The following is a 26,303-nucleotide window of genomic DNA, read 5'->3' on the forward strand; positions in this document are numbered from 1 at the left end:
CACACTCAGGCACCCCTGGTCTTTCTGTGACACCGAGGGTCCTGAGACCACACTGTCCCCACGAGGGTTCCACCCCACCGCTTAGCCACTGGAGTGACGTCCCTCAGCAGGGCTGACTTCTAAAAGTTCCGATTTTGTGCTCCACTGCTCTATCACTTGCTGGTAGCTGGCCGAGGGACCCCCCCTCCCCCGCCATCTATCCTCCCGAATATTGTCTCGGATTCACTTCTCCACACATCCTACCTTCCAGAAAGTGGTCGCTTTTCTGTTCAGAGATTTGTTGCTATTCTTTTCTTCAATCTCCTGTTGAGTTTGTAGGTGTTCAGAATGGTTTGATCCCTATCCAGCTGAATTCCTGGGACCAGATGAAATTTAGGTCTCCTACTCCTCCGCCATCTTGCTTAGGTCCCATCTCTGCTATTTCTGACGAGTGTTCACCTAGTGGATGCTTAAATGTGTCTGTAAGTGGGGAGCTCACTGTTAAAAGAAGGGCACCCTTTGTTTAGAGATGTTTTCTGTGATACCGAGAGGAAAACCACTTCCCTGTACCTTCCAACTGTGGGTCATTCTCCTGTCCTTTGAGATCTCCAAATTAGTCTACATTCATATCCCAAGGACTTCTCCTAATGCTCCATGGCAATGCCCAGTGCAACACATTGTATACTTGCACAGGCCTCTAATGGATGTTGCCTGTTTATTCCTCCTGTTTTGTGAATTGACAGAGGAATATGAAAACTTTTGCCCTTACCTCCCTCCTGATTATTTTTTTCCTAGGACATTCTATTCCATATATCCCCTATGGCTCAGAAACCTCCAGATGGAGAGGTAACTCCATAGTGCCACGGAGACCTGGCATCCCCCTGTATTAGTAGGCCAGGGTTCCTCGACTCTGGTGCTATTGACATTTTGGGCTAGGTAGTTCTTTGTGGTGGTGGGCTGCCCTGGGGACTGTAGGATATTTGGCAGTATCTGTGGCTTCTACCCACTAGATCACCCCCTACCCCCAGCCCAGTCACGACAACCAAAGATGTCTCTAGACGTTGCCCAATGTCCCCTGGCAGGGGGTAGAGGGAGCACACTGCCCTCAGTTGAGAATCACTAGCTTAACACTAATAGAAATTTCTTGCTCTCATTACCATCCAATATAGACATACCTGGCCAGTGGGCAGCTTTTCTCCACATGGTGATATAGGGATCCATTTCCTTGTATCTGTTGGTTCTCATATGCCTTATGGCTTTGGAATCCCTGGTTCAGCCAGTGGTGGGGAAAGAGAGAGAAGGCATACCCACTTTGCAACCACCTTGGCCCAGAAGAGACAAATGTCGTACCTGCTTACATTCTATAAGTGAAAATTAGTCACATGGCCCCACCTACATGCAGAGGGTTCTGGGAAATGTTGTCCCTGCTTGGGCTACCATTTTTTAGGGATAACTCTATGCATTGGAAGCATGAATTTTGGAGGATTGCTAGCCAACTCTGCCTCAGGCCCATTCTCTACCCTATAGATATTGATGAGTGCCTTCACATGTGCCCTTCCAATGCAACATGCACCAACACTCCTGGGAGCTACTTTTGCACCTGCTCTCCTGGCTTTGTACCAAGCAATGGACAGCCGAGCTTCACAGACCAAGAAGTCGAATGTAGAGGTGAGAAGAGAGTTTGCTGAACATCCCTAGAAAGAAGTATCTCCTGATTCTTCTGGGTTGGTTGATATTCTCAAGTTCTTTGCAGATATTGACGAGTGTTCCCAAGATCCATCACCATGTGGCCCCAATTCTGTCTGCACCAATGCCCTGGGCTCCTACAGCTGTAGCTGCACTGGGGGCTTTCAACCCAATCCAGAAGGCTCCTTGAACTTCAGCTGCAAAAGTAATCATTTCTTTGTGTCTCTTGGCAATGGAATCTGTGTCTTGGTTTGGTTGTGAAATCCTCAATCTACTCAAACTCAGGATCTTCCTCTTACTTTTACCTCATCTACAATTCTCTCTTTTCTAATGTATTCATTCACTCATAGATTAATTCAGTCATTCAATAAATTACTCTTGGAACATCTATTAGTCAAATAGGCCCCTGTACTAGGCACTGATGATTCAGTCCTGGATGGATGGACATGATATTCGCCTTCATGTAGTTCATAGTCTAGGGAAGGAAGTAGAGAGCACACACATAATTATTTAATAAGCACAATGAGTGTGACTCCTGAAAAATCATAATGTGCTTCAGAGTGAGTAATGAGATATTTAATATACTCTGGGCAAGTGACATTTAAGCTGAAGCTTGAAGGAAGAGTAGGAATTATCCAGATGAAGAGTGGAGATCTCAGTGTGCCAGGTTGTGGCATGTGCAAAGGCTCTGAGGCTAACATAGAGTGAGGACGAGGGGAAATGGCATTAGGTACACCTTAGGACATGGGCAGAGGTCAGATCCTGCAGGAACTGGTGAGCCATGTGAGGAATTTTGAAGATGTTTTTTTTATTTTCCCCTGAAAACAATAGGGAACTGTGAAAGGTTTAAATTTTTTTAAATTGTGGATACCTGATACATTAAAAATAGAGGTAGCTTATATGGAGACAATGAAGTATAATAATAAAATGAGTATGCCTGAGGCCCCTCACCAACATGAGAACTAGAATATCATCAATGCCCTTGTGTTTCCTGCATGTTCGTTCCCCATTAGATCTCCCTTAGTCCTCCTCAGAGGGGACTACTGGGAACTTTATGTTTATAATTCCCCTACTTAAAAAAATGCCCCCCATGTATGTATCCCTAAACAATACTTCACTAAGTTTTGCTTGCTTTGGAGCATTATAAAAATGGCATCATGCTCTGGATAGTCTTTTCTGACCGGATCTTTTCACTCAGTCTCCTGCTTCTCAAAGTCCCTGATGTTTCAGTGTGTAGCTGTCATATAATCTGGTAATGGATGGATTTGAAGCAGGGGATAATGAAATCAGATTTGTCTTTCAATCATAGTTTGCTGTGGTTGAGCTTTAATTTGGTTGCTTTTGTTTTCTTCCTAGAGACTCCCTTCAAGTGTAAAGAAGATGTGATACCCAACAATGAGCAGGTCCAGCTCTGCAAAGTGGGAGGAGCAGTGGAGCCTGAACATGTTAAGTATTTTTAAGGTTCCTAGCTCTTGAGTTTCCTAGAAGACCTTCTAGAAGTTCCTAGAAGACCTTCTAGAAGTTCCTAGAAGAACTTCTAGAAGTTTCTAGAAGGTTCCTAGAAACCACTCAGGTAGGAGGTTGTTTTGCAGCTTTAACAAAGGCCAAAATAATGGTGACCTAAATTGTATAACAGTTTATTTCTCTCCTTGTAAACAATCTGAGTGTCTGCTGTGGAGAGTTGATATGATGGCTCTGTAAATCTTCTGCCAGCATCAACACAAGCGTCCCACTTTGTGGTCCAAGATGGCTGCTCCAGCCCCTGCCATCACGTCTGCGTTTCAGCTGGTGGGCAGGGGGGAGGGGGAAGTGAATGGCATAGTTCTTCTCTTTAAGAGTTTAACCCAGTATCACTTCTGTTTATATCTGGCTTCAAGGAAAGCTGAGAAGGGAGGACATTTGTCTATCTAAAACTTGGGAATTCTTTCACTAATGGAAGAAAAGATGTTTTTTTTTTTAATTGTGGTGATTTACGAAAACAATGAATCATGGATCACTACATCAAAACTAATGATGTATTGTATGGTGACTAACATAACTTCATAAAATTAAATTAAATTAAAAAATAAAAATTGTGGTGAGATACACCTAAAACTTCACCATTCTAACAACTTATTTATTTTTTATTTAAAAAAAATTTTTTTATGTTCAGTTAGCCAGCATATAGTACATCATAAGTTTTTGTTGCTGTGGTATTTAGTATACTCACCATGGTGTGCAACCATCACTTCTAGCCCTCAAACATTTTCATCCCCTCAAAAGAAACTGTATCCCTAACAACATTGCCCTCCAGTTCCTCCTGCCTCTGGCCCTTGGTAAACACTGATCTGCTCCCTGTGTCCATCAGTTAGTCTATTCTGCATATTTCATATAAGTGTAATCATACAGTATGTGGTTTTTGTGTGTGTGTGTGTGTGTGTGTGTGTGTGTGTGTGGTTTCTCTCACCCAGCATGATGTTTTCAAGGTTCATCCACCCAGCATGATGTCTTCAAGGTTCATCCACACTGTGACATTGTCCACGTTCACAACATCCACATTGTGCCAATGCTTTACTCCTTTTGGTGGCTGAATAATACTCGATTTGGACCAATTGATGTTTTTTTCACACATTCCCCCATCTTTGACCCCACTAAGTAGTTTTGCTGTTTCTTTGTATTTGCTTCTTTTATTCATTGAAGAGAAAGGTGTTGTGATTCCAAGTCTGCTCAAATGGTGAGTTTCCATTTTCCTGAGAATTCTAGAGCCTCCTGACTCCTTAGCTGTTTAGGACCACTCTTGTGGTAGACTGGATGGCCAATGTGTACTTCACATGCTGGGGGATCGATCAATCAGTGGTTCACTCATGCTCTTTCTCTGGGGCACAGGGTTCCTTCTGCACACTAATGAACGCCACCTTAAGTGTTCTGGACAATGCCTGTGGAAACAGAACTGCCGTGGTTTCTCTGAAGGTAACAGCAAAGTCTTTGTAACCGGGTTTCAAGCTTTGAACATCTTGGGGGGACACTTTGGGTACAGAAAGTCCTCTTATTATTAATGGTTGAGTTAGCATTTAATTTATTTCAGCTGCAAGTTTTTAAAATTTAACATACAGTAAAATTGCCCTTCTCTGTCCAGTTTTATGAGTTTTATTACCTAAGTAGATTTGTGTAACCACCACCACAATCAGAATATAGAGCCGTTCCTTTTCCTTCCCAAACTCTCCCTTGGGCTTCCCCTTTATTGTCAGATGCTCCCTCCACCACCAGCCCCAGTAAATCTCTGTCATTAGAGTCTTGTCTTTTCAAGAATATTATATAAATGGAATCACACAGGATGTGGCTTCTGTCCTTTCTTTCTTTCTTTCTTTCTTTCTAAAGATTTTTATTTATTTATTGGGGGGTGGAGAGAGAGAGAGAGAGCATGAGTGGGGGTGGGGGGAGAGGGAGAGGGAGAAGCAGGCTCCCAGCTGATCAGGGAGCCCCGGGTGGGGCTCAATCCAAGGACCCCGGGTCATGACCTGAGCTGAAGGCAGACGCTTAACCGACTGAGCCACCCAGGTGCCCCCAGGATGTGGCTTCTTTCACTCAGCATAATGCCTTTGAGATTCATCAAGGTTGTGATCAATAGTCCCAATTCTTATTTTTTTTTATAACTGTTAGTGACATTGTCTACATTCACAACATTGTGTAAACACCATCACCACCACCACCATCCCCCCAAAAGGAAACTTGGACCCATGAAGCAGCTGTTCCTCATCCCTCCCTCTGCAAGCCCCTGGCAACCACTAATCTGTTTTCTGTCTTTTTAGACGTACCTGTTCTGGGTATGTTATGAAAAAGGAGTCCTACAAAATGTGGTGTCTGGCTTTTTACTCGGAGTGTAATATTTTTGTGTCTGGCTTCTTACTCGGAGTGTAATATTTTTAAGGTTCATGCACATTAAAGCACAGGTGGGTGCTTCATCCCTTTTTATGGCTGAGTAGTACCCCACTTTATGGATGTACCATGGTTTATCCATTCATCTGGGAAGGACATCTGAGTTGCTTCCACGTAACCAACATCTCCCTCTTCCCCTGACCCCCACCTCAGCTTTGGGCATTAATCAGTAGAGCTGCTGTAAACATTCGCATACAGTTTGTATGTCTGTGTGTCTGTCTGGGTGTGTGTGTGTGTCCCTGATTTTTCATTTCTCCGGGGTAAATACCTAGAGATAGGATTACTCGGTCATTACAATGGTAGATTTTAAAACCTAGTTTTTCTTAAGACTTTAAGTTGAACTTACAGTTGTTGTTAGTTTATTAATAAATTTGGTTGGTTTTGTACCAAAATAAGAATAATGCTTTCATTTGTAATTTGATTTAAAATTAATTTATTGGTAAAACATATTTATTCATTAAGTGTACATTCACTCATAGGGTTTTCAGATTAAATTTCCATAAATGAACCGATTTTACAAATTTAGTTAGATTCCCTTATTTTATACTATGTTTACGAATATTCTTATTTCCCTCCAAATTTCAAATACCTAATGAGGAAGATTTACAATCTAAAAGGCAAAGTCATTATGCATTCAAGGGATTCGTAAATCCAATCAATCAAATGTGTAAATGTAATAATTCAGATTTTTTTAAATATTCAAAACCATTTATCAACAGCTGTGTTCTCTTACAGTGTTCATACTGAATACACATTTATCACACATCCAATTGCTTTTGGCAGTGAAATCACGTGGTTACTCAGTTAACTTCTCTAACGTGTTGAATTGTTCCAAACCCTTTCAACAACCACTTTCCAGATTATGCCAAAGATCACAAAACTTTCTAAATTGAACAAGAAGTGTGTTCAATGGTGTCTTAGTTTGCCTACCGATGTTTAACCTCCCCAAGGAAATAAAATAGCATTCCCAGCTAAGAATAGATTTCACATTTCAAAGGGAGTTTTAATGAGGTTTCCTCAGCCATGGAATTGAGGACGTTTTTGCAGGATGATTCTACCTGAGATTTTTCTGTGTGTTGGTGGGCAGGGACCCCACACCCATGCCTTGCATTTGGGATATGGTTACAGAACTCTGTGTGTCCTGTTTCTCCAGAACGAACATCTCTCAAGTTGTACCCTCATCCAGTTTTTACTGAAATTCTTTTCATGTTTTTAAGAGATTTATTTCTTTATTTCAGGGAGAGAGAGAGAGAGAGCGAGCACAGGGGGAGGGTCAGAAGGAGAAGGACAGAGAGAATCTCAAGCAGACTCTCCACTGAGTGTGGAGCCCAACGCAGGGCTCGATTTCACGACCCTGAGATCATGATCTGAGCCAAAACCAAGAGCTGGATCCTTAACTGACTGAGCCACCCAGATGCCCCTCTTTTCATGTTTTTACTGTGCAGTTTGGATAGATAGAAATTGGTATTCCTACTAGGATTTCAGTTAATTTCCTTCCTCATCTGACTGGAGTCAATTAATTTCTTCCTTGTATTTATTAGGTTGTGAATCCTTCTCATATATATATATTTTTTTGGTTGGGGTCAGAGTCACATTGAAGAAGTCTATTGATGATCAATAAAGGGAATCGTATCAACATTAATATTATTATTGCTATTCTTTCCTTAACTCTATTCCTCAGATATAATCAATGTTAACATTTGGATATATATCTTTCCATACCCTTTCACTTTGTGAATCCCATGCTCATGCACAGACAGACACACACACACACTGAAGCCATTTATTGAACACCTACTAGAAGGATTCAGCCTCTGATACCAGCCTGCCAAGGTTCAAATCTTGGTTCTGCTACCTCCTAGATGTGTATCCTGTTTCCCCATCCAAAAATGGACACAATAGTCTTTACTTCACAGATATCATCCTAAAATTAACATATGTAAGACACTTAATACCTGGCTCATAGTAAGTATTGATTATTTTTATGTCTATGTGCCAGAAATATTAATGTTATAAGTATAAACATTTTAATGAAAGTACTTGTTTTTTTAAGTGAAATGAGATACTATATACATGTTACCCTGTAACTTTCTTTACTTAATAGCTCATGGACCTTTTTGCTTGTTAATATGTCTATATATATATATATATATATATTACACCATTCTTTTATTAACAGCTGCATACTATCGCATGATTTGATTCCATCATTTATTTAGCCAATCTGTTGGACATTTAGACTTTCTGACTTCTTGCTATCAAAAGCCATACTGAAATAAACATCACTGGACAAGATCCTTGCACACTTTTTAAGCATTTCTGGAAGGATTAATTCCAGGAGGGGAAATCGCTGGTTTGGAGCTGTGTGCAAGCAATGTTATTCCAGGTGCTGATTTAAAGGCTACACCATTTTGCATCCCAAGGGGGCCTTTGGGATCAGGAAAAGGAAGCTGAGTAGATGCCCTTTTAATTCTTCATTGGCTTAGACTGTCAACCCAGTCTCTTGAGGAGAGAAAGAGAGAGCGGGGAGAGAGGGAGGGAAAGAGAGAGAGGGAGGGAGAGAGAGGAGGGAGGGGGAGAGGCAGAAGGAGGGAGAGAGAGAAGGAGGGGGAGAGAGAGAGAAAGAGAGCGCACAGCGTGCAAACACCTTTCCTTGCAGAGTGCAGTTGAGAGCTTTGCCTCTGTGCTTGAACAAACATCCACATCCTCCAACTTCACCAAAGAAGAGACCTCCGCACTGGCCACTGTGGTCCTGGAGAGTGTGAAAAGCACCACCCTGGCAGCCTTCCTGAAACCGTCAGCAAATGTCAGTCAGACTGTCCAGACTGAACATTTAGGTAACATGGCAAGGTTACACCCGGGCGCTGACTTTGAGGGGGGGCCTTGAGCGATGCGATTCTCCGTGCCTTTCCCATATCCCATTTTCCCAAGTGTTTCAAATCTCTGGACTCACAGAAGAGCCAGTCCAAGGATATGAACAACATCTCCCATTTACTGAGTGGCTGACATTGAGTTATGAGTGTTGCCAGGTAGGGTTTGGAGTGTGTTATCTGTTCAACAACTATCTGAGTTCCACAATGAACAAACATCTGGTATACCAGACATGGATAGTGCTATTGAGAAAAATACAGCAGGGCTAAGTCGGCTAGAGAGGGTCAGGCTTGGGGGGGAGCATTGCTAGCTTACCTGGGAAGGGAGCCGTGTACCTATGTGGAGAAAGTGCAGGCACAGGAATACTTGGTGAGTTCAAGGAACAACGAAAAGGCCAGCATGGCCAAAGTGGAGTAGAGAATCATAGAGCTTGCAGGAGAAGGAGTCAGAAAAGGAGGGGAGAGGTAGATTTTGTAGACAAATGTAGGGACTCAGGATTTTATCTGAAGTAAGACTGGGGGTGGGGTACGGAATTGGAGAGTTTGAGAACAGGCGTGACATTATCTGGCTTATATTTTAAAAGGATACCTCTGGTTCCATTACCTATTTTGTTTTCATGAAGACCCCTGTAATTACTGCCATGCCACAGGTGAGGGACTTGCGGCTCAGAGGGTTTAAGTCTGTTCAAGTTGGCACAGCTGGTGAGTGGCAGAGCTGACTGCAACACCTGAGCCCTGGTCCACTCTGCTGGGTTCGCCCCAGCCCCTTCCTATTTCCTTTGGCTTTAGGAAACTTGTGTAAATGTAGAGAAGCCAGGGGGTCATGACTGTTGCTTTCCACCACTGTTGGCTTCAACCCCATCTTTCCCTGATGCACCCCCTCTGGGGCGAGAGCTCACTCCAACAGCTCCGGCTGGGTTTCTTAGTTGTCTGGTGCTATCATCCTCCTGTCACTCATCAGGGGCTCAAGATCTTCCCCATGATGAACTGGCCTTTTTATTCTTTGCTTGCAACTAGGTGTGTATAACTTTTTGGACAGAAACCGAATTCAGGACTCACTTTCTGAGTGACCTCAGGCAAAGTCTCCCTATCTCCTTTTAAAGATTTTTATTTATTTCTTTGTCAGAGAGAGAGCACAAGCAGGGAGAGCGGCAGGCAGAGGGAGAAGCAGGCTCCCCGCTGTTCAAGGAGCCCCATGTGGGACTGGATCCCAAGACCCTGGGATCATGACCTGAGCTGAAGGCAGACACTTTGCCGACTGAGCCACCCAGGCATCCCCCTGTCTCCTTTTAGAAATTGAAAGCAAAATTATCAAGGAAGAATGCACTGAAGAGAATGTGACCTTTCACCTGAGAGCCAAAGGGGACAAGATGGAGATTGGGTGCTCCACCATCAAAGAATCTGAATCCACAGGTACAGACTTGCTCCTGAGAATCAAGGAGGGTGGTTATGGTGTATTCAATCAGCACACATTTATCAGTCAACTCATAGGTGCCAAGACTTGTGAGGGGATCAGTGAAGTGAGGACCATGCCCTCAGGGAGTTTTCCATCCACTGGGGAAGTCAGATATTAAATAAATAAATACTCTCACAATAATGGAGCATCAAGACCTTTAGTGTCCGGTAAAGTAGCCACTCAATAACCTTTTGTTATTGAGCACTTGAAATGTGGCCAGGTGGTGAGTGTAAAAATATACACTGGATACCAAAGGCTTAGTATAAAAAAAAGAAGGATGGAAAATCTCATTCATATTTTTATATTGATTATATGTTGAAATGGTAATATTTTGCATGTATTGAGTTAATATATCATTAAAATTAATTTTTACCTGCTTTTGACTTTTCTAAAAATGTGGCTACTAGAAAATTTAAAATTACCTAGGTGGTTCATGTTGTTAAGTGGACAGTGCTGGTCTGTATCGGGGATTGACAAACTTGTCTTGTAGAGGGCGGGTTTGTAAATGTTTTAGGCATTGAGGGCAATACAGTCCCTAACGATGCAAAGGTGTTCATACATGAATGTGTGTGGCTGTGTTGCAGTAACACTTTTACTTATACAAAAGGGGCAATGACCAGATTGGCCTGTGGGCCATTGTTTGGCCCCTCCTCAATCTATCTTCGGTCTGGAGGGCTCAGGGAGCAGGCCTGGGACATCCCTGAAGACCACCAACGTTGAAAGGGGAAGCCTACCAAGGAGATGGAGCAAGAATAACCATAAATGTGGGAGGCAAACTTATTTCCCACTGCTCAGTTTGATTGTCTCTTACAAATACAAATTAAAATTTATTTTTTAAATATAGCCAACATCTCTCCAGGTGGAAGCAACTCAGGGTTTTTTTTTAATGGTTCTAGTGAGGGTCACCAATCTAGAAGTCCACTGGTTGCACTAGTGTTGCAATCCTCAGAGTGGGCCAGTGGAGGTACAGAGATGCATGGGATATTAAAGTGTGTATGTGTGTGTACATGTTGGGTCATCTGTAATCACTACTGAGCAAATGATTCCTTCTTTTTTTTTTTTTTGCCTATGGGGGAAATCACAGGGACCACTGGGGTGGCTTTTGTCTCCTTTTCGGGGATGGAGTCTCTTTTAGATGAGAGCTTCTTCCAAGACCCTGAGACCCCTTTGGCCAACTCCCAGAGGAAGTTGAAGGTGAAGATGAATTCTCGCGTGGTACAGGGCACCATGACTGGAGAGAAGAAAGATGGCTTCTCTGACCCAATCATTTACATGCTGGAGCACATTGAGGTTTGTGAAGAGGTCCCTGCTGAGCCCCCATCTACCTACTGAGAATGCCCTATCCCCCAGTGGGCTTGACTTTCATTTTTGATAGGGACCCACGAAGGCAGCAAGCTCTCACAGTTTCTTGCAACTCAAGCTGATCCTCAAAATCCACCTTTAGAGAGGAGGGCTCTCCTCCTCTCTAAAGAATGTGTATTCTTCCATCCATCATTGGGCAAGATTGGGCTCAGATTAAGTGATGTTGATGCAGGAACATTTACAGGGACATTATCTACATTGGCTATGACCAATTCAGTGTTAGAGGCAGATCTGGTATCTGAGATCTTTCTCTCCATCCTTGCACACTGAAATACCACATTTCCCTCCCAAACATACCTGCATCTTCCTGCCCCAAATGACTCTTGAAGTTGGTCGTACTGAATCCATTTGAAGGAGAGTCTCAGGTGACAAGAGCCTTTCCATTTTCAGCCAAAGCAGGAATTTGAGAGGCCTATCTGCGTTTCCTGGGACACCGATGTGGAGGGTGGTAGGTGGACGCCCTCTGGCTGTGTGGTCCTTGAAGCTTCTGAGACGCATACTGTCTGCAGCTGTAATCAAATGGTGAACCTGGCCATCATCATGGCTTCTGGGGAGCTCACGGTCAGTACTGATTCTCTGTGTTCTGGCTCCCCAAATCCAAGGGGAAAATATTGAGTAAACATCCATTGTGTGTCTCTCATGGCCTTGGGTATTGTGGGAGGGAGTTGGGGCGGGGACAGATGGGGTGTGCGATACCTCTGCCCTTGGAGAATTCAGGGTCTGGCTGGGAAGCCATGACATTCACGTATAAAATGAGAAGTGACCCTAAGCAGATGCTGGGACAATTATAATCACAGATCCCATTTACAGAGCACCTACTGTGTTGGACCCTTTATTTTAAGTTATGTGTTTTCAGGCCCTTTTACAGGATGGGGGCTGAGGCTCCGTAGCCCACCTACTTAGGAAACTCGAGATGAGACTCAAACCCAGGACAATCTAGCTCCAAAGGACTCTGTCCACAAAACCATGTACATGGTGCAAGAAGTTGTGCTATGGGAATTCAGAAGTGTGTTGGTGAGAGCTAGGAATCAATCAGGGAGGGGATGGATGTGAAGTGAGCCTTGGTGAGTGGGTAAAGATGTACAGAGCATGTATGTTTCCTGCACAGTTGTGAGCACTTTAAGTATTTTCATTGAATCCTCCTGCAACAACCATACAGGGTAGTTACTGTTAGGATCCTCTTTTAACAGATGAGGAAACAGAGGCTCAGAGCAGTTAAGTGTCTTGCCCAAGCTTATACAATAGGAACTGGCAGATCTCTAGTCCATCCTCTTAGCCACCACATCATAAAATCATAGGGAGTAGCTCGTGAGATGGTACCTTGTCACATCTTCAATACACAGAAGGAACTCAAAAATTTAAAATTAATTGTGAATAAAAATAATTGTGAATAAGGGAAGGACTCGGCTTGCCATTTCCACTCCCAGAAGTTGGGGCATCTCTGAACGCCTGTGTAACAGTCCTGGTTCAGGGCAGGAAATGGTAATCACTCTAGATATTTCAAGCAGGGAATGGGATGCTCACAAAATCATGGGAAGGGATGGAGGAGTTGAAGTCAGGGGCTGCCACTTGGGGTTTGGTTTCGAGATCACCCCTCTGCAGCTGTAATCCAGAGGTCAGAAATTGCTGCTGTCAGATCACCCCACATCCATGCAATCAAAGAAGGGACAGCTGGAATGTGGAGCCCAGCCATAGCTTGCTCCTGTCTGCAGGAAGAAAACCGGTATCTGCCTCCATTCTGCCTTCGAAAACTTCTGTGCTTACATCTCATTGGAGAACTTAAATGACATCCAGGACTCTAGCCCCAGGAGATTCTGGGAAATGTAGTTTATAGACATCCTGCTCTAGTACAACATGAAGTGGGGCACAGAACAGGAGTGGGAATGGGTGCTGATGGATTCCAAAGGATGATGCTGGACAATATCTAGTTCACTCTGAGTGTCAAAGGGAGAAAAGGTCTCTGAGTCCTTTCTGCCCCAGTCAGGAGTCTGGATAATTCTTTTTTCTGCCTGGAGGGATGTCAGTCCCTCTCTGAGTGGTGTATCTCCTTCCTGACAGATGGAGTTCTCCCTGTACATCATTAGCCATGTGGGCATGATCATCTCCCTGATGTGTCTCATCTTGGCCATCGCCACCTTCCTGCTGTGTCGTGCCATTCGCAACCAAAACACATACCTCCACCTGCACCTCTGCATCTGCCTCTTCTTGGCCAAGACTCTCTTCATCATCGGTGTAGACAAGACTGACAACCAGGTCTCACATCCCTTAGACTGTGTCCTTACTCAGCCCCACCATCTCCACATCTGCCCCTGCTCATCCTACCCAACAACGTCTGTGCTAGTTCCCACCTCAGGGCCTTTGCACGTGCTATGCCCTCTTTTGATAATACTTGTTCCCAGTACTTCACCTGGTTGACTCCTTCTTGTGGTAGGTCTCAGCTTAAAATCATTTCCCTGATCGTGTTATATATTGTGGTAGTCCCTCCGATTACTGTTTAAACCATTGGTTCTTATTTTGGAGGATTCTGCTGCCTAGAGGACACTCGGTGATATCTAGAGACAGTATTGGTGGGGGTGCTGCTGGCATCTGGTGGAGACTAAGGACGCTGCCAAACACTGTACAATACACAGGACAGATCCAGTGACAGAAAATAATCTGGCAATAGTGTTACAAATGTCAATAATGTTACAGCTGTGAAACTCTATTCCTTATCAGTCTTTGTTGCTTTCTTTCCCAGCATTTATTTGAAACCATATTGATTATTTGTTGTTCTACTTGTTGTGTATCTGCCCCCCCACACTAGATGATGAGCCCCATGAGAGCAAGAACTTTGGCCAATTTACCCCCATAACTATACCAGAAACATAGTAGGCTCCCAGGATTTTTCCACTAGGAGCACTAGTGACATTTTGTCTGGGGTGATCATTCTTTGTGCAGAACAACCCCCCCCCCCCCCGCCACCACTGTGGAATGTTTAGCTTTCCAGAACTCAGTGCTGGTAGCACATGTCACTCCCACCATTTGACCGGGAGTGAGCAAACTTTTTCTGTAAAGAGGCAGATATAAATATTTTTGGCTTTGCAGATCCTAGGGCTCTGTCACAAACACTCAACTTTGCTGTTTTAGCATGAAAACAGCCATAGAAAATATAGAAATGGATGTGGCCATGTGCCAATGAAACATTATTTACAAAACAGAAAGCCAGCCCAATGACTACAGTTTGATGACCCCCACACTCAATATCTTCAAACATCCTCTGAGGTAGGGTGATCAACTATCCATTCTTTTCAAAACTCTCACAGTTTTAACACTGAAAGTCACATGTCCTAGGAAAAACCAGTCCCAGGCAAACCAGGACAATGGGTCCCCCTACCAAAGGGATGATAGCAACCTGCAGGGAAAAATATCTCTATAAAGGTTTGTGGAATGAATGAATGGGCTGTGGTTGAGGAACTCCAAATCAAAGTTACCCCCACTGTTGTCTGAACCTGCTTCTTGGGTTGGGGTGGGGGATAGGAGGATCCTGAGTGTGCATGTTTCTCCTCTCCAGTTGGGCTGCGCCATCATTGCAGGCTTCCTGCACTACCTTTTTCTCGCCTGCTTCTTCTGGATGCTGGTAGAGGCTGTGATGCTCTTCCTTATGGTCAGGAACCTGAAAGTGGTGAATTACTTCAGCTCTCACAACATCAAGATATGGTACCTCTGTGCCTTTGGCTACGGGCTCCCAGTGCTGGTGGTGGCTGTCTCTGCCAGTGTGCAGCCACAAGGTTATGGGATGCATAATCGGTAAGTGATACCCTTCTCTCTCCCTGAAGAGCCTGCTGCCAGGGTTTATGATGATATTTACATGAACAACAAGAAGAGCAATAACAGTAGCAGTAATTGTGTCTACCATTTATTGAGCTCTTTATGTTTTGTCGGTCTCAGGGCTGCCATGTACAGTAGCACAGGATGTGCACTGCACAAATCCAGGAGCCACTATTTCCACTACGGTATAAATGAATGGTGGTGGTGTAAACAATGGACTTGGTTGTAAATTTTAAAATCATGGATTCTGGAGCCAGCCTGCTTGGGTTTGAATCCTTGCTCTACCACCTTCTAGCTGTGCTACCTTGGGCAAGTTACTTATGCTTCCATTTCCTCATCCATACAATAGGGGCTGACAGCAATGCCTACATCATAGTGTTGTGAGGGTTAAAGGAGTTATTATCTGCAAAACATTTAGAACAGTCTCTGGCACAGAGTAAAGCATTATACGTGCCATCATCATCATCATCACCACTATCTGTTTTAAAGCAGGTTTTGTTTATCACATGGTTCGTGTGAGAGGATTTTGGGTAGTGTGTTGGTGAGAATAATTTAAAAATATTTTTGTATTTATCTTATAGGACATTAGGAAAAAATTGCCAGCATATCAACCAAACTCGTGGTATCATAGACATGATTCCATTGTATAAGTAAAAAAAAGTGAGTCAACTTTGAAAATCAGGTAAATGACAGGATAAGCAGTATGTGGCTAGGGCAGAGACTGTAACTCACTGCATCATGTCATGTAATTCTATGATCCTTGTGATAGTGGTGCTGTTCTAATTTACAGATGAGGAAAGCCAGGCTTTCTTGCCATTACAGTGAGAAAGGGGCTGTGTGAGGACATGAATCTGGGTCTTTCCAATCCCAGGGCCTGTGTTCATCACCCTGTGTCATAGGCACTGCTGAGCTGTGGTTAGGGAACTAAATATCCAGGTTTCCTCCCTGCCTACTACTGATGGTTTGTGTTTCAGGTGAGGTCATGAGATACTAGGTGAGGGAAAGGAATCTGTAGGAAGTGAGCACTCATCAAACCTAAATCCTGCGAGCTTTACAAACATGTATTATCTCTAGTACTTCTCAACAGAAATCCTCTGTGCAAGGACTAAGAGTCTCCATTGTGTACAGTGTCCCCTGGATATGTGCAGTGTACAACCTGTGCTGCTGCACATGATGGTACATAAAGTAACCGCTTAATGAATGGTAGCTTCAGAGGAAACTGAGGCTCAGCACAGTTGCAGAACTTGTCCTGGGCCACGTAGCTAGGAAGTGTCCAAACTGAATTCAGATCTGTCTTGTCAGGAGATGGTGGTGACAATGCAAGGTCACCATGATGAAGTGTCCAATGTTGGTGTGGGTAATATAAGCACTGACAAAGACCAGAGAAGGATGATAGCATATGGGAGTGGGAAAGTTCATGGAAGGCTTCCTGGAGGAGGCAGAATTTGAATGAGTCTTGAAAGCTCTACTGAAATGTACATAGGCAAATAGAAAAGGGGGTGGCAACATAGGTGAGGGCAATACCTTCCCAAAGGAGGGCTAAAGGTCTGTTTGGAGAACAGATGGATTGGGCTGAAAGAAGGGGAAACTGGGGGAGGGCCATGGAATTTAGAGAGTACCTTCCAGGTGGTGAGAACCACAGAAAGTTTGGAAGAGAGGAATAGTATGACAAGGATTTGAGATGACCTTCGGAAGAAGCACTAGGCGTGGGGAAGAGAAGGAGCGAATATGGGGTGCAGGTGTGCAGGTATGGCTGCAGGTAACAGGCTCCATCCCAGTGGGTACCTCTGGGAAACTGTGTAGGGCATGTACCTCTGATATCCCACCCAAGGGGGCATATTTGTCTACCATCTCCCTCCCAGCAGCCTTTGGTTGAGGGCTGCTCCTGGTGAACTAATCCTCAGAGCTTTCAGTCTGATGCCTCCAGCCAGAGATGCAGAAGCTGATAAGGGAATTGGCCAGTTTTTACTGAAGTGGTTGTTCCTGAAAGAACAGGGACAGCATCTTCTGTGCATTTTACATCTTTTCATTACTACTACTTGGAGACTCCTGTTCCGGGGAGAGAATGCCTGGTTAGCCAAACTTGATTATTTTCCTTCTCTTGTGGGGGGAGGCACACTTTTGCTAAAGGAATATTGGGGTGCTGTTACTGAACGTGGTGGAATGGTTGTCAGATGGTGAAAACAACAAATTCGTAGAGACATGATGGAAAGAGGCAATGAATTCTCTCTTCCTTCTCTCCCTCCATTCTTCCCTCCCTCCCTCCCTCCCTTCATTTCTTTTAAGAAATAATTATGGAATGCCTCATCCATGCCAGACTTTGCACTGAGTGCTGGGTATTCAGAGATGAACAAAAGTTCAAGGTCTAAATTCTCATATAGCTCATATTCTTGTAGGGAGTGAAGGACAGTTTGCAAGGAAACAAACACCACCATAATTTATGATACCAATAGATGCTATAAAAAAGAAAAGCAACAAGCTCTGCTAGAGATGGACTAGGGGTAGGGGTGGTCAGAAATGGCTTTTCAGAGAAGGTAACATTTGAGCTGAGATTTGAAGGAGCAGGTATGCCAGTGAAGAGGTCTGAATAGAGAGGAAGGGGTTACAAAGATTATGAATTGAGGATGAGCTCTATGCAGGGTATCAAGTGAATGCTTCAGGAACATTTACCCAGGAGGAAGGTCTGAAAGAAGACTTGCTGTGGCCCAGAGAAAACTGAGCTGTAACCTGCCCCATCATGAGAATTTTCATCTCAGGGTCAGCTCCCTATACTCTCCTCCACTAGTGCATTTTTTGGAGCATGAGTAACTGTAGGGTTAAGACTGAGACAAGCTCTGACTCCTATTTCTCTCCATAGCTGCTGGCTGAATACAGAGACAGGGTTCATCTGGAGTTTCCTGGGGCCAGTCTGCGCCATCATCATGGTAAGCAAATTGCTTGGCACAGTGTGTCCTGGAGCAGGAACAAGGAGACCCCGGGGATCAGGAAGTACCAGTGGAAGTTGCGCAAGCCAAGATCACTTATTCCTCTCAAACATTCTGCTTTCTGATCCCTGGTTCTTTTTTTTATTTTATTTTATTTTATTTATTTATTTGACAGAGAGACACTGCGAGAGAGGGAACACAAGCAGGGGGAGTGGGAGAGGGAGAAGCAGGCTTCCTGCTGAGTGGGGAGCCCGATGTGGGGCTCGATCTCAGGACCCTGGGACCATGACCTGAGCGGAAAGCAGACTCCTAACGACTGAGCCACCCAGGCGCCCCTGATCCCTGGTTCTTGAGATTTCCAAGTTAGAGCGTAATTTCTTTGACTTGTGATTTTTTTTTTTTTCTCTGCCAACATGCAAATCCTCTGGAAGGGACCACAGTCTTATCTGTCTTTTATGTTTCAGTAGGAATGGGTCTATTACGATAGCCATTGAATGGGAAAAAAAAGGGAGAAAGAAATTAAGAGTATTTAGTGGTCAGGGAGAAGAAGAAAACAGTGGGATGGAAGCAGAGGGAAGCCTAGAGTTGTTTTTGGTTTTGTTTTTAGCTTTATTGGGGTATAACTGACAAATAAAAAATGTATATATTTAAGGTGTACAACTTGATGTTTTGACTTATGTATACGTCATGAAATAGTCACCACAATCAACCCAATGAACATATCCATAACCTCACATAGTTACTGTTTTTCTTTCTTTCCTTTTCCTTTTTTTTTTTTCGTGGTGAGATCACTTAAGATCTACCCTTTTTAGCAAATTTCAATTATACAATACAGTATTGTTAACTATAGTCACCACGCTGTACGTGAGATCTCTAGAAATTATTCACCTTGTGTAACTGAAACTTTGTGATCTTGGAGTAACATCCTCCCCCAGCCCCAGCACCCACTGTTCTACTCTCTGGGAACGTGGGGGTTTGGGAACCATCTTCTTGCCTCCTTACCTCCAACCCAGATCCAACAGTCCTGCAAGATGATGTTTCTTTTGACTGTCACTCATGGTGGCTTTTTTCCTTGTGTCACTTGTAACTGTTAATTGTGAGCTCCTATCTGATTGATTTAAATCTTGGGAATTCTTGAGAATGTATTCCTCCAGAGGGGTTTTGCTCTGACTTCTGTAAGATTTGGGAGGGGGGCATGTATTAGTTTCCTAGGGCTGCCAAACAAAGTATCACAAACAGGGTGGCTTAGAACAACAGAATTTTATTGTCTCACAGCTCTGGAGGCTAGAAGTATAAAATCGAGGGGTCAGTAGGGCCAGGTCCCCTCTGAAGGCTCAAGGGAATGATCCATTCCAGTTTTCTATCCAAGAAGACTGGTAACCTCAGGAGTTTCTTGGCTTGTAGATGTTTGGCTTCTCTCTGTGCATGACTGTCTCTGTGTCCAAATTTCCCTGTTTTATAAGGTCATGTGGGATTAGGGCCCAACCTATGACCTCGTTTTAATTTGATCACCTCTGGTAAAGACCCTAACTCCAAATAAGATCACATTCCTAGGTCCTGGGGGTTAGGTCTTCAACAATTCAACCCAAACAGGGCACCAATCTTAATTCTAACTTTCCACATGCATCCAGTGAAAATAAGTGGTAATCACCCAGATGAGAACCAGCAAAGCATATTTATTGCTATAGTAAGGGAGTCAGTCACCATCACTTGCACTTTGCAGAGACTCAAAAGCAGGCAGAGGAGTAGGATAAAAAAGGGGTAAAAAAGGGAAGGCTTCAGGTGTGCCCCGATCAGAGGCTGTAGGCATCAGTACCCTAGAGGCAAGCTAACTCAAAGCAGGGTATCCTATGTGAATGCTTAGGAGAGCATATTGGCTTTTTCCCTTTGGTCCTAAGTTGGAAGTGAGGGCAGAAATTAGGGAAACTGTCAGTTACCAATCAAGAGGTGGTTGTTTAGGGTTGACTGCTTCCTGGAGTGGTTACTGCAGACTATGGGTTTTTACAGGGGGTCTGGCCATTGTCCATTTGTATATCCAATCTCTCAGTCTTTTCTGCTTGACTTTGTAGATCAATTCCATCCTCCTGACTTGGACGTTGTGTGTCCTGAGGCAGAAGCTTTCCAGCGTCAATGCTGAAGTCTCAACGCTCAAAGACACCAGGTGTGGACCCTCCTTCCTTTTCTCTTCTTTTCAAGTCTCCTTAATTCTTCCCACAAACATTCACTGAGTACCTTTTGTATGCCTGGTCCTGTGCCCAGGACAGAACAGCACAGTGTCTAGATCTGGGGTCTCAAATGCCAGGTCTGTCACTTATAAGCTGTGTGACCATAAGCAAGTTACATAACCTCTCTGAAACTGTTTCCTCATCTGTATACTGGGGATATTAACATTGCCCACTTTATTTGGCTTATGAAGCAGTAACACAGTTACCAGGGAGAGTGTTTCCTATATCGAAACTATTAATACATTTTCTAACTCATCTACTGTGCATAATAATATGTGCGTATTTACAAAAACAGACTCATGCCATCTACTTTATTTTTATAACCATTTTCCTCTTAATAATGTCATGAATATTTTTCAATTTAACTAGACATTCTTTAACAATATCTTCTTTTTTTATAAAACATTTCAGTGTAAGAATGCAGCACAACTTACTTAAATCATGCCTTACTCGTGGACATTCAAGTTGTTTCTGATTTCTTGGGGTGGGGAGAGCTATTATAAGCAATGCAGTCTTGAATACCCTTGTAGATAGATCTTTTTCCACATCGGTGGTTATTGAATCATAACAGTAGGCATGAAACTGCCCGAGTCAATGGCAGGTTGGATTGTCCCACTTTTAGTATATATTGAAAATTATTTTCCAGAAAATTTGTTTCCATTTGCAAGAGTGCTTGTTTACCTACAGCTTTGCTGACACTGGGATTTATCATTTTTGTGTCATTTTGATGATTTAATAGGTGAAAGATACTATCTTATTATTTTAGTTTTGTATATATTATTTTATCTTACAGATGTGGGACATTCTCATACTTTTATAGGCCATTTGTGTTTCTTAACTTCATCACTCAACTACTCTTTTTTAAAAAAGATTTTATTTATTTATTTGAGAGAGAAAGCACAAGTGGGGGGGAGGGGCAAAGGGAGAGGAAGAAGCAGACTCCCTGCTGAGCAGGGAGCCTGATGAGAGACAGAGGCTTGATCTCAGCACCCTGAGATCATAACCTGAGCCAAAAGCAGCCACTTAACTGATTGAGCCACTCAAGCACCCCTCAACTAATCTTCATCTTAAGAACCTACCAAAGTCAGACATTGTCTAGGTTTTATTGTCAGGAACCTTATGATGTCCTTTACTTGTTTTCCTGTCAGTATCCAATCCCTCTTCCATCTTAAACAATTTTTTCTAAAAATTATTTTTAAGAAGTTGATGCAAAAAGTGTAAAACAAAGTTAATACATGCAATGGTAAGAAAAATTAAGCAGTGAAAAAGGGAACACATGGAAAGTAATTCCTTCTCTCTTCCCTGACTCCCAGGTCCCCAGATCTCTCCCACCTTAAGCAACAATTATCACTTGAATTGAGCTTCCTTCCAGAATATTCTATACCTACACATCAACCTTCTATTACATACATGATAGGATACTATACATATTCTGAACTTTGGTTTTTTTCCACATAATATGTAGCTGATTTCATATCAATACTTATGGCTAAAAACAACTAACAAAAATGTTTTTGTGCTAGACACTGTTGTAAGCATCCTTAGAGTTTTGTTATCTCATTTAATCTGTAGAACAAGTAATATCACCCTATAGGAATTGTATTATTGTCCGTATATCAATTTGAGGAAACTGAGGCACAGTTTCCACAGGTACCCAGAGCCTGTACCCTCACCCCCTATAGTATATGGTCTCTCTCATCTCATTTTAAAAAATGGTTTTATGGGACACCTGACTGGCTCAGTCGGTGAAGCATGCAACTCTTGATCTCAGGGTTGTGAATTCGAGCCCCATGTTGAGTATAGAGATTACTTAAAAATAAAATCTTTTAAAAATGGTTTTATTATTTGCTTTTATTTATTTTATTTTTCTTGTGAAAGCAAGAGCACTGAAAATCAGTTTTTCACATTTATCTCCACTTTGGAGTTCCATTCAGTCTATGAATTGGCTCAGCTTTTAGTCTCTATAGATTTGCCTATTCTGGACATTTCCTATGAATTGAAACATATACTGTGTATCCTTCTGCGACTGGCATCTCTCACTGACATAATGTCTTCAGGGTTCATCCACGTTGTAGCAGATGTCAGTGCTTTATTCCTTCTTATGGCTAAATAATAATCCAGGGTATGAATGGACCATATTTTGTTTATCTGTTCATCAATAGATGGACCCTGGGTTGTTTTAGTTGGAGGGGGGATAGGGAATGAATGCTTAATAGGTGTGGGGTTTCTTTTTGGGTGATAAAAATGTCTTAGAACTGGCTGGTGATGATGTTTGTACAGCATCGTGAATGTGCCAAATGCCACTGAATTGCACACTTTAAATGGTTAAAATGGTGAGTTTTATATTATGTGAGTTTTTATTCAATTAAAAAAAGTGTCCTTATATTTCATACTATGACATCACCATTCATTTAATGTGTCCCCAGTTCTTTTTTTTTTAATTTATTTTTTTTAAAGATTTTATTTATTCATTTGAGACACAGAGATACAGAGAGAGAGAGAGCATGAGCAGTGGGAGAGGCAGAGGGAGAGGAAGAAGCAGACTCCCTGCTGAGTCAGGAGCCCGATGTGGGACTCGATCCCAGGACCCTGGGATCATGACCTGAGCCGAAGGCAGACACTTAACCATCTGAGCCACCCAGGCGCCCCATGTGTCCCCGGTTCTTGACCTGTAGGTCCTTCGAGCATTTTCATCACTATCAACACTATTACATTAAATATATGTGTCCACACATCCTTGTGCCATGTTATCTGTAGGCCAACTGCCTTTTAAATGCCAACAGGACTCGATGTCCCTGCCTCGGGGCTTGGAGACTCCACTGCACATTTATTCCCACCAAGGTGGCAGGTGAGTGGTGGGAGCACAGTCCATGAGGACAACAGCCACTGCCCAGAATTTTACTCTCTCCAAATCTTCTCCCCTAGGTTACTGACATTCAAGGCCTTTGCCCAGCTCTTCATCTTGGGGTGCTCCTGGGTGTTGGGCATTTTCCAGATTGGACCCATGGCTAATATCATGGCCTACCTGTTCACTATCATCAACAGCCTGCAGGGGGCCTTCATCTTCGTCATTCACTGTCTGCTCAACCGCCAGGTACATAGCAGTTGCCCTTTCCGGCCCCATCCTTCCAGGGAACATGCCTGTGTCGGCCCACATCTAGGAATAATTCATCCTCTTGTGATGTGTCTCTTCCTCCAGGTACGGGAAGAATACAGGGGATGGATTACCAGGAAGATCAAACCCAGTTCCGAGTCCCAGACTTCAGGGATGTTACTGTCCTCTGTCCCCTCCACTTATAAAACGGTAAGAGACTGTGTTTTATGTGGTTTCTTCTGTTCAAATGGAACCACTGCTTCTTAGCAACACCAGATGCCACTGTGCACCGAGTATCTACTGTGAGCTAAGTGTGTCTATGTATATTAGCACATTTGATAAAGTGCGGTGTTCAAGAGTTGGGGTTCAGGAGCCAGGCTTCGTGGTCTTAAATCCCAGCTTAGCCCCTTAGTAGCTGTGTGAACTAAACAAAATAAAATCATGACTCATACAGATATAATATGAGCATACATTAAGGATTTTATTCTACTCATTAATCAGTGAGGGAGTGAGGTGGATATTAAACTGGCTCAAGAGAGAATGTACAGAACAGACATATATATTATGTAACATAAATATACTGTATTATGTAACATGTATCATATATATCTCATATATTGTATACATTATATACAAATTATGTAATGTCTTATATATTTTGTATAAATTATATATAGTATATATTATATATGTATTATGTAATACATACATATGTCTGTACTTTGCATTCTTTTCTGAGCCAGTTATAACATCTGCTAGGTTCCCTTGTTGATAATTTTATAAAATTATTTTTTAAAATTAAAATTTTATAAAATTATCAACAAAATATATAATTATATATAACATATATAATTATACATATAATTATAAAGTTATATATTATATAATTATTATATAATTATACCTAATACATAAAATTTCATATTATGTATTTAAAATGAATTAAAATACATATTAACATATGAATTATATGAATTATACTACACATACATAATTTCAGAGACATTCAGAGACATGAATGTGCAAATGGAGGCAAAACTGATTTTTCCGCGTAATTTTGCATTGCTATCATCGCTATTTAAAATTTACAGTTGTATTTAAATTCAGTTAACCAAGTTATAGTACATCACTAGTTTTTGATATAATATTCAATGATTCATTAGTTGAATATAACACCTAGTGCTCATCATATTTAAATAAATAAATAAATAAATAAATAAATAAATAAATAAATAAAAATTAAAGAGTAAAATTTACAGAGTTGTAAAACTTTCTCTACACAATTGCTCTTCCATCCCCTATTAGAATATTCCAAACACAAATAACTAAGATTCAGTGGCTTAATTAAACAGGAAATTATTCTTTTCTTTTTTTTTTTTTTGCAAGAATAAAAGCTCAGAGTTAGGTGTTGCTGGTATTGGTTCTGTTGCTCAGGGATGTTGTAAAGGATCTAGGTTTTCCCTACTTTTCCCTTCATCAAACAATTTTCATGGTTGCAAGATGGCTGCCATAGCTCCAGACATCATGACCATGTTGAAGGCAAGAAGAGGGATGGGACAGGAGTGGCAAACACTTTCTCCCTTTCACAGGAAACAAAAGCTTTCCCAGAAATCCCTCAGTGGATTTCCCTTTCACTTAGTTGGTCAGAACTGTATCACATGATGACACATAGTTACAAAAGAATTTGACAAAACAAGTATTTGGCTTCTTTGCTTCTAGAGTGGAAGCTATCAGTGGTGAAGAGGTTGAGAACAGCTTTCAAGTTTGCCATTAGTGCCTGCCACACTAGAGACCGTCACTGTTAACATTTTAATGTTTATCCTTCTGGTGTTTGTTACCATATTTCTCTCTCTGTATTCATAAGACCCCTAGAATCACATTTGTACTAATCCTGCTGATTCTAATTCTGATTTCTCTCTCACAGAGTTAAAGCTCTTTCTTACTTTCAAATATACTATGAAGCAACATTTGAGGAAAGCAGGTACCTGCAGGAGCCTACTCTGAAATCTCTTCACAGCTTGATGCACAGGTGCAGGATCCTGCTAGCCCCAGAACTCTCTGGAAAACAAGAATTTCTGTTCAAGATGATAAGTTCATCTTCCGTGTTCTGCTCTTTGAGTTTCTAGACTTTTGTGGAAGTAATAGATCCCAGCATGAACAAGGTTACCTGGCTACCATTTTGGTTTCTCCTAAGTTCATTGGTGCACGGCAGCAAGCGTTCCTCTCCAGCACTATCCTGCGCGTGACACAGAGCAGCCCTTAATAAATGATTTGTCATATGACTGACTGACTTACCCTTTGACAAAGCCTCCTCCTGCTTTTAAAGAAATGGTCAGTAAAACAGTAATGGTGACCCCAGGTGATGAATAAAACCCACAGACCTATAGGCTACTTTTGCACAAACACTTAAAACAGTTATGTTGGTGAGTAGGAGTGCTGGATGGAGCAGAATCCCAGCATTTCATGGAGGGTTGCAGTGCTTGATGACAACACCCTTTGGAAAGTGTTTTGGTTTCCTGGGACCTTTCAGCAAACCAACATCTCTCTTCCTTCCAGGAACTTCCTTAGGACTTGGCTAGGATTCACACTGCTCACAAAGTTATCACCATCCCACCTGGCCCTCCATCCTGCATAATATCTTGATTGCCAGGGAGAGTAGAGGGAGATGAAACTTTTTAAAATGTAGATATCCTGGGGCGCCTGGTTGGCTCAGTCGTTAAGTGTCTGCCTTCAGCTCGGGTCATGATCCCAGGGTCCTGGGATCGAGCCCTGCATCGGGCTCCCTGCTCCGCGGGAAGCCTGCTTCTCCCTCTCCCACTCCCCCTGCTTGTGTTCTCTCTCTCACTGTGTCTCTCTCTGTCAAATAAATAAATAAAATCTTTTTAAAAATGTAGATGTCCTCTGTGCTCGCTTTGGCTGCACATATACTAAAATTGGAACAATAAAATGTATATATGCTCCCTTCCAAGGCCACTCTGATACCTC

The 26,303-nt window shown here is 42.5% G+C and overlaps 1 protein-coding gene across 3 annotated transcripts; it reads left to right on the forward strand.

Moving 5' to 3' along the window:
* Positions 1-1,421: 1,421 nt before the first annotated feature.
* Positions 1,422-25,612, forward strand: ADGRE1 (adhesion G protein-coupled receptor E1). 3 transcript variants are annotated; one of them, XM_031028706.2, is made up of 15 exons: positions 1,422-1,647; positions 1,733-1,870; positions 3,022-3,110; positions 4,531-4,614; positions 8,240-8,417; positions 9,744-9,863; positions 10,991-11,196; positions 11,659-11,829; positions 13,327-13,521; positions 14,819-15,054; positions 17,933-17,999; positions 20,069-20,160; positions 23,150-23,318; positions 23,424-23,528; positions 25,243-25,612. In XM_031028706.2, the coding sequence occupies exons 1-15, from the start codon at positions 1,437-1,439 to the stop codon at positions 25,246-25,248; spliced, it is 2,067 nt and encodes a 688-aa protein (XP_030884566.2). In that variant the 5' UTR covers positions 1,422-1,436; the 3' UTR covers positions 25,249-25,612. The 3 variants fall into 3 exon arrangements, with proteins under 3 accessions (XP_030884566.2, XP_081664742.1, XP_081664788.1); XM_081808616.1 differs by lacking the exon at positions 13,327-13,521; XM_081808662.1 differs by lacking the exons at positions 1,422-1,647; positions 1,733-1,870; positions 3,022-3,110 and adding an exon at positions 3,174-4,095 and having other exon boundaries at positions 4,131-4,614.
* The last annotated feature ends 691 nt before the right edge of the window (positions 25,613-26,303 follow it).

Source organism: Leptonychotes weddellii, chromosome 1, assembly GCF_054177405.1.
Source record: "Leptonychotes weddellii isolate Sample4059 chromosome 1, ASM5417740v2, whole genome shotgun sequence".
Taxonomy (NCBI): domain Eukaryota; kingdom Metazoa; phylum Chordata; class Mammalia; order Carnivora; family Phocidae; genus Leptonychotes; species Leptonychotes weddellii.

What these genes read in the sequence shown, in the direction of transcription:
- ADGRE1 (XM_031028706.2), top strand. Translation starts at nt 1,437, where the DNA reads ATGCATTGGAAGCATGAATTTTGGAGGATTGCTAGCCAACTCTGCCTC. An exon ending in ACATGCTGGAGCACATTGAG is followed by an intron (nt 11,197 to 11,658) that starts GTTTGTGAAGAG and finishes TTCCATTTTCAG; the next exon opens with CCAAAGCAGGAATTTGAGAG. An exon ending in TGGCTTCTGGGGAGCTCACG is followed by an intron (nt 11,830 to 13,326) that starts GTCAGTACTGAT and finishes CCTTCCTGACAG; the next exon opens with ATGGAGTTCTCCCTGTACAT.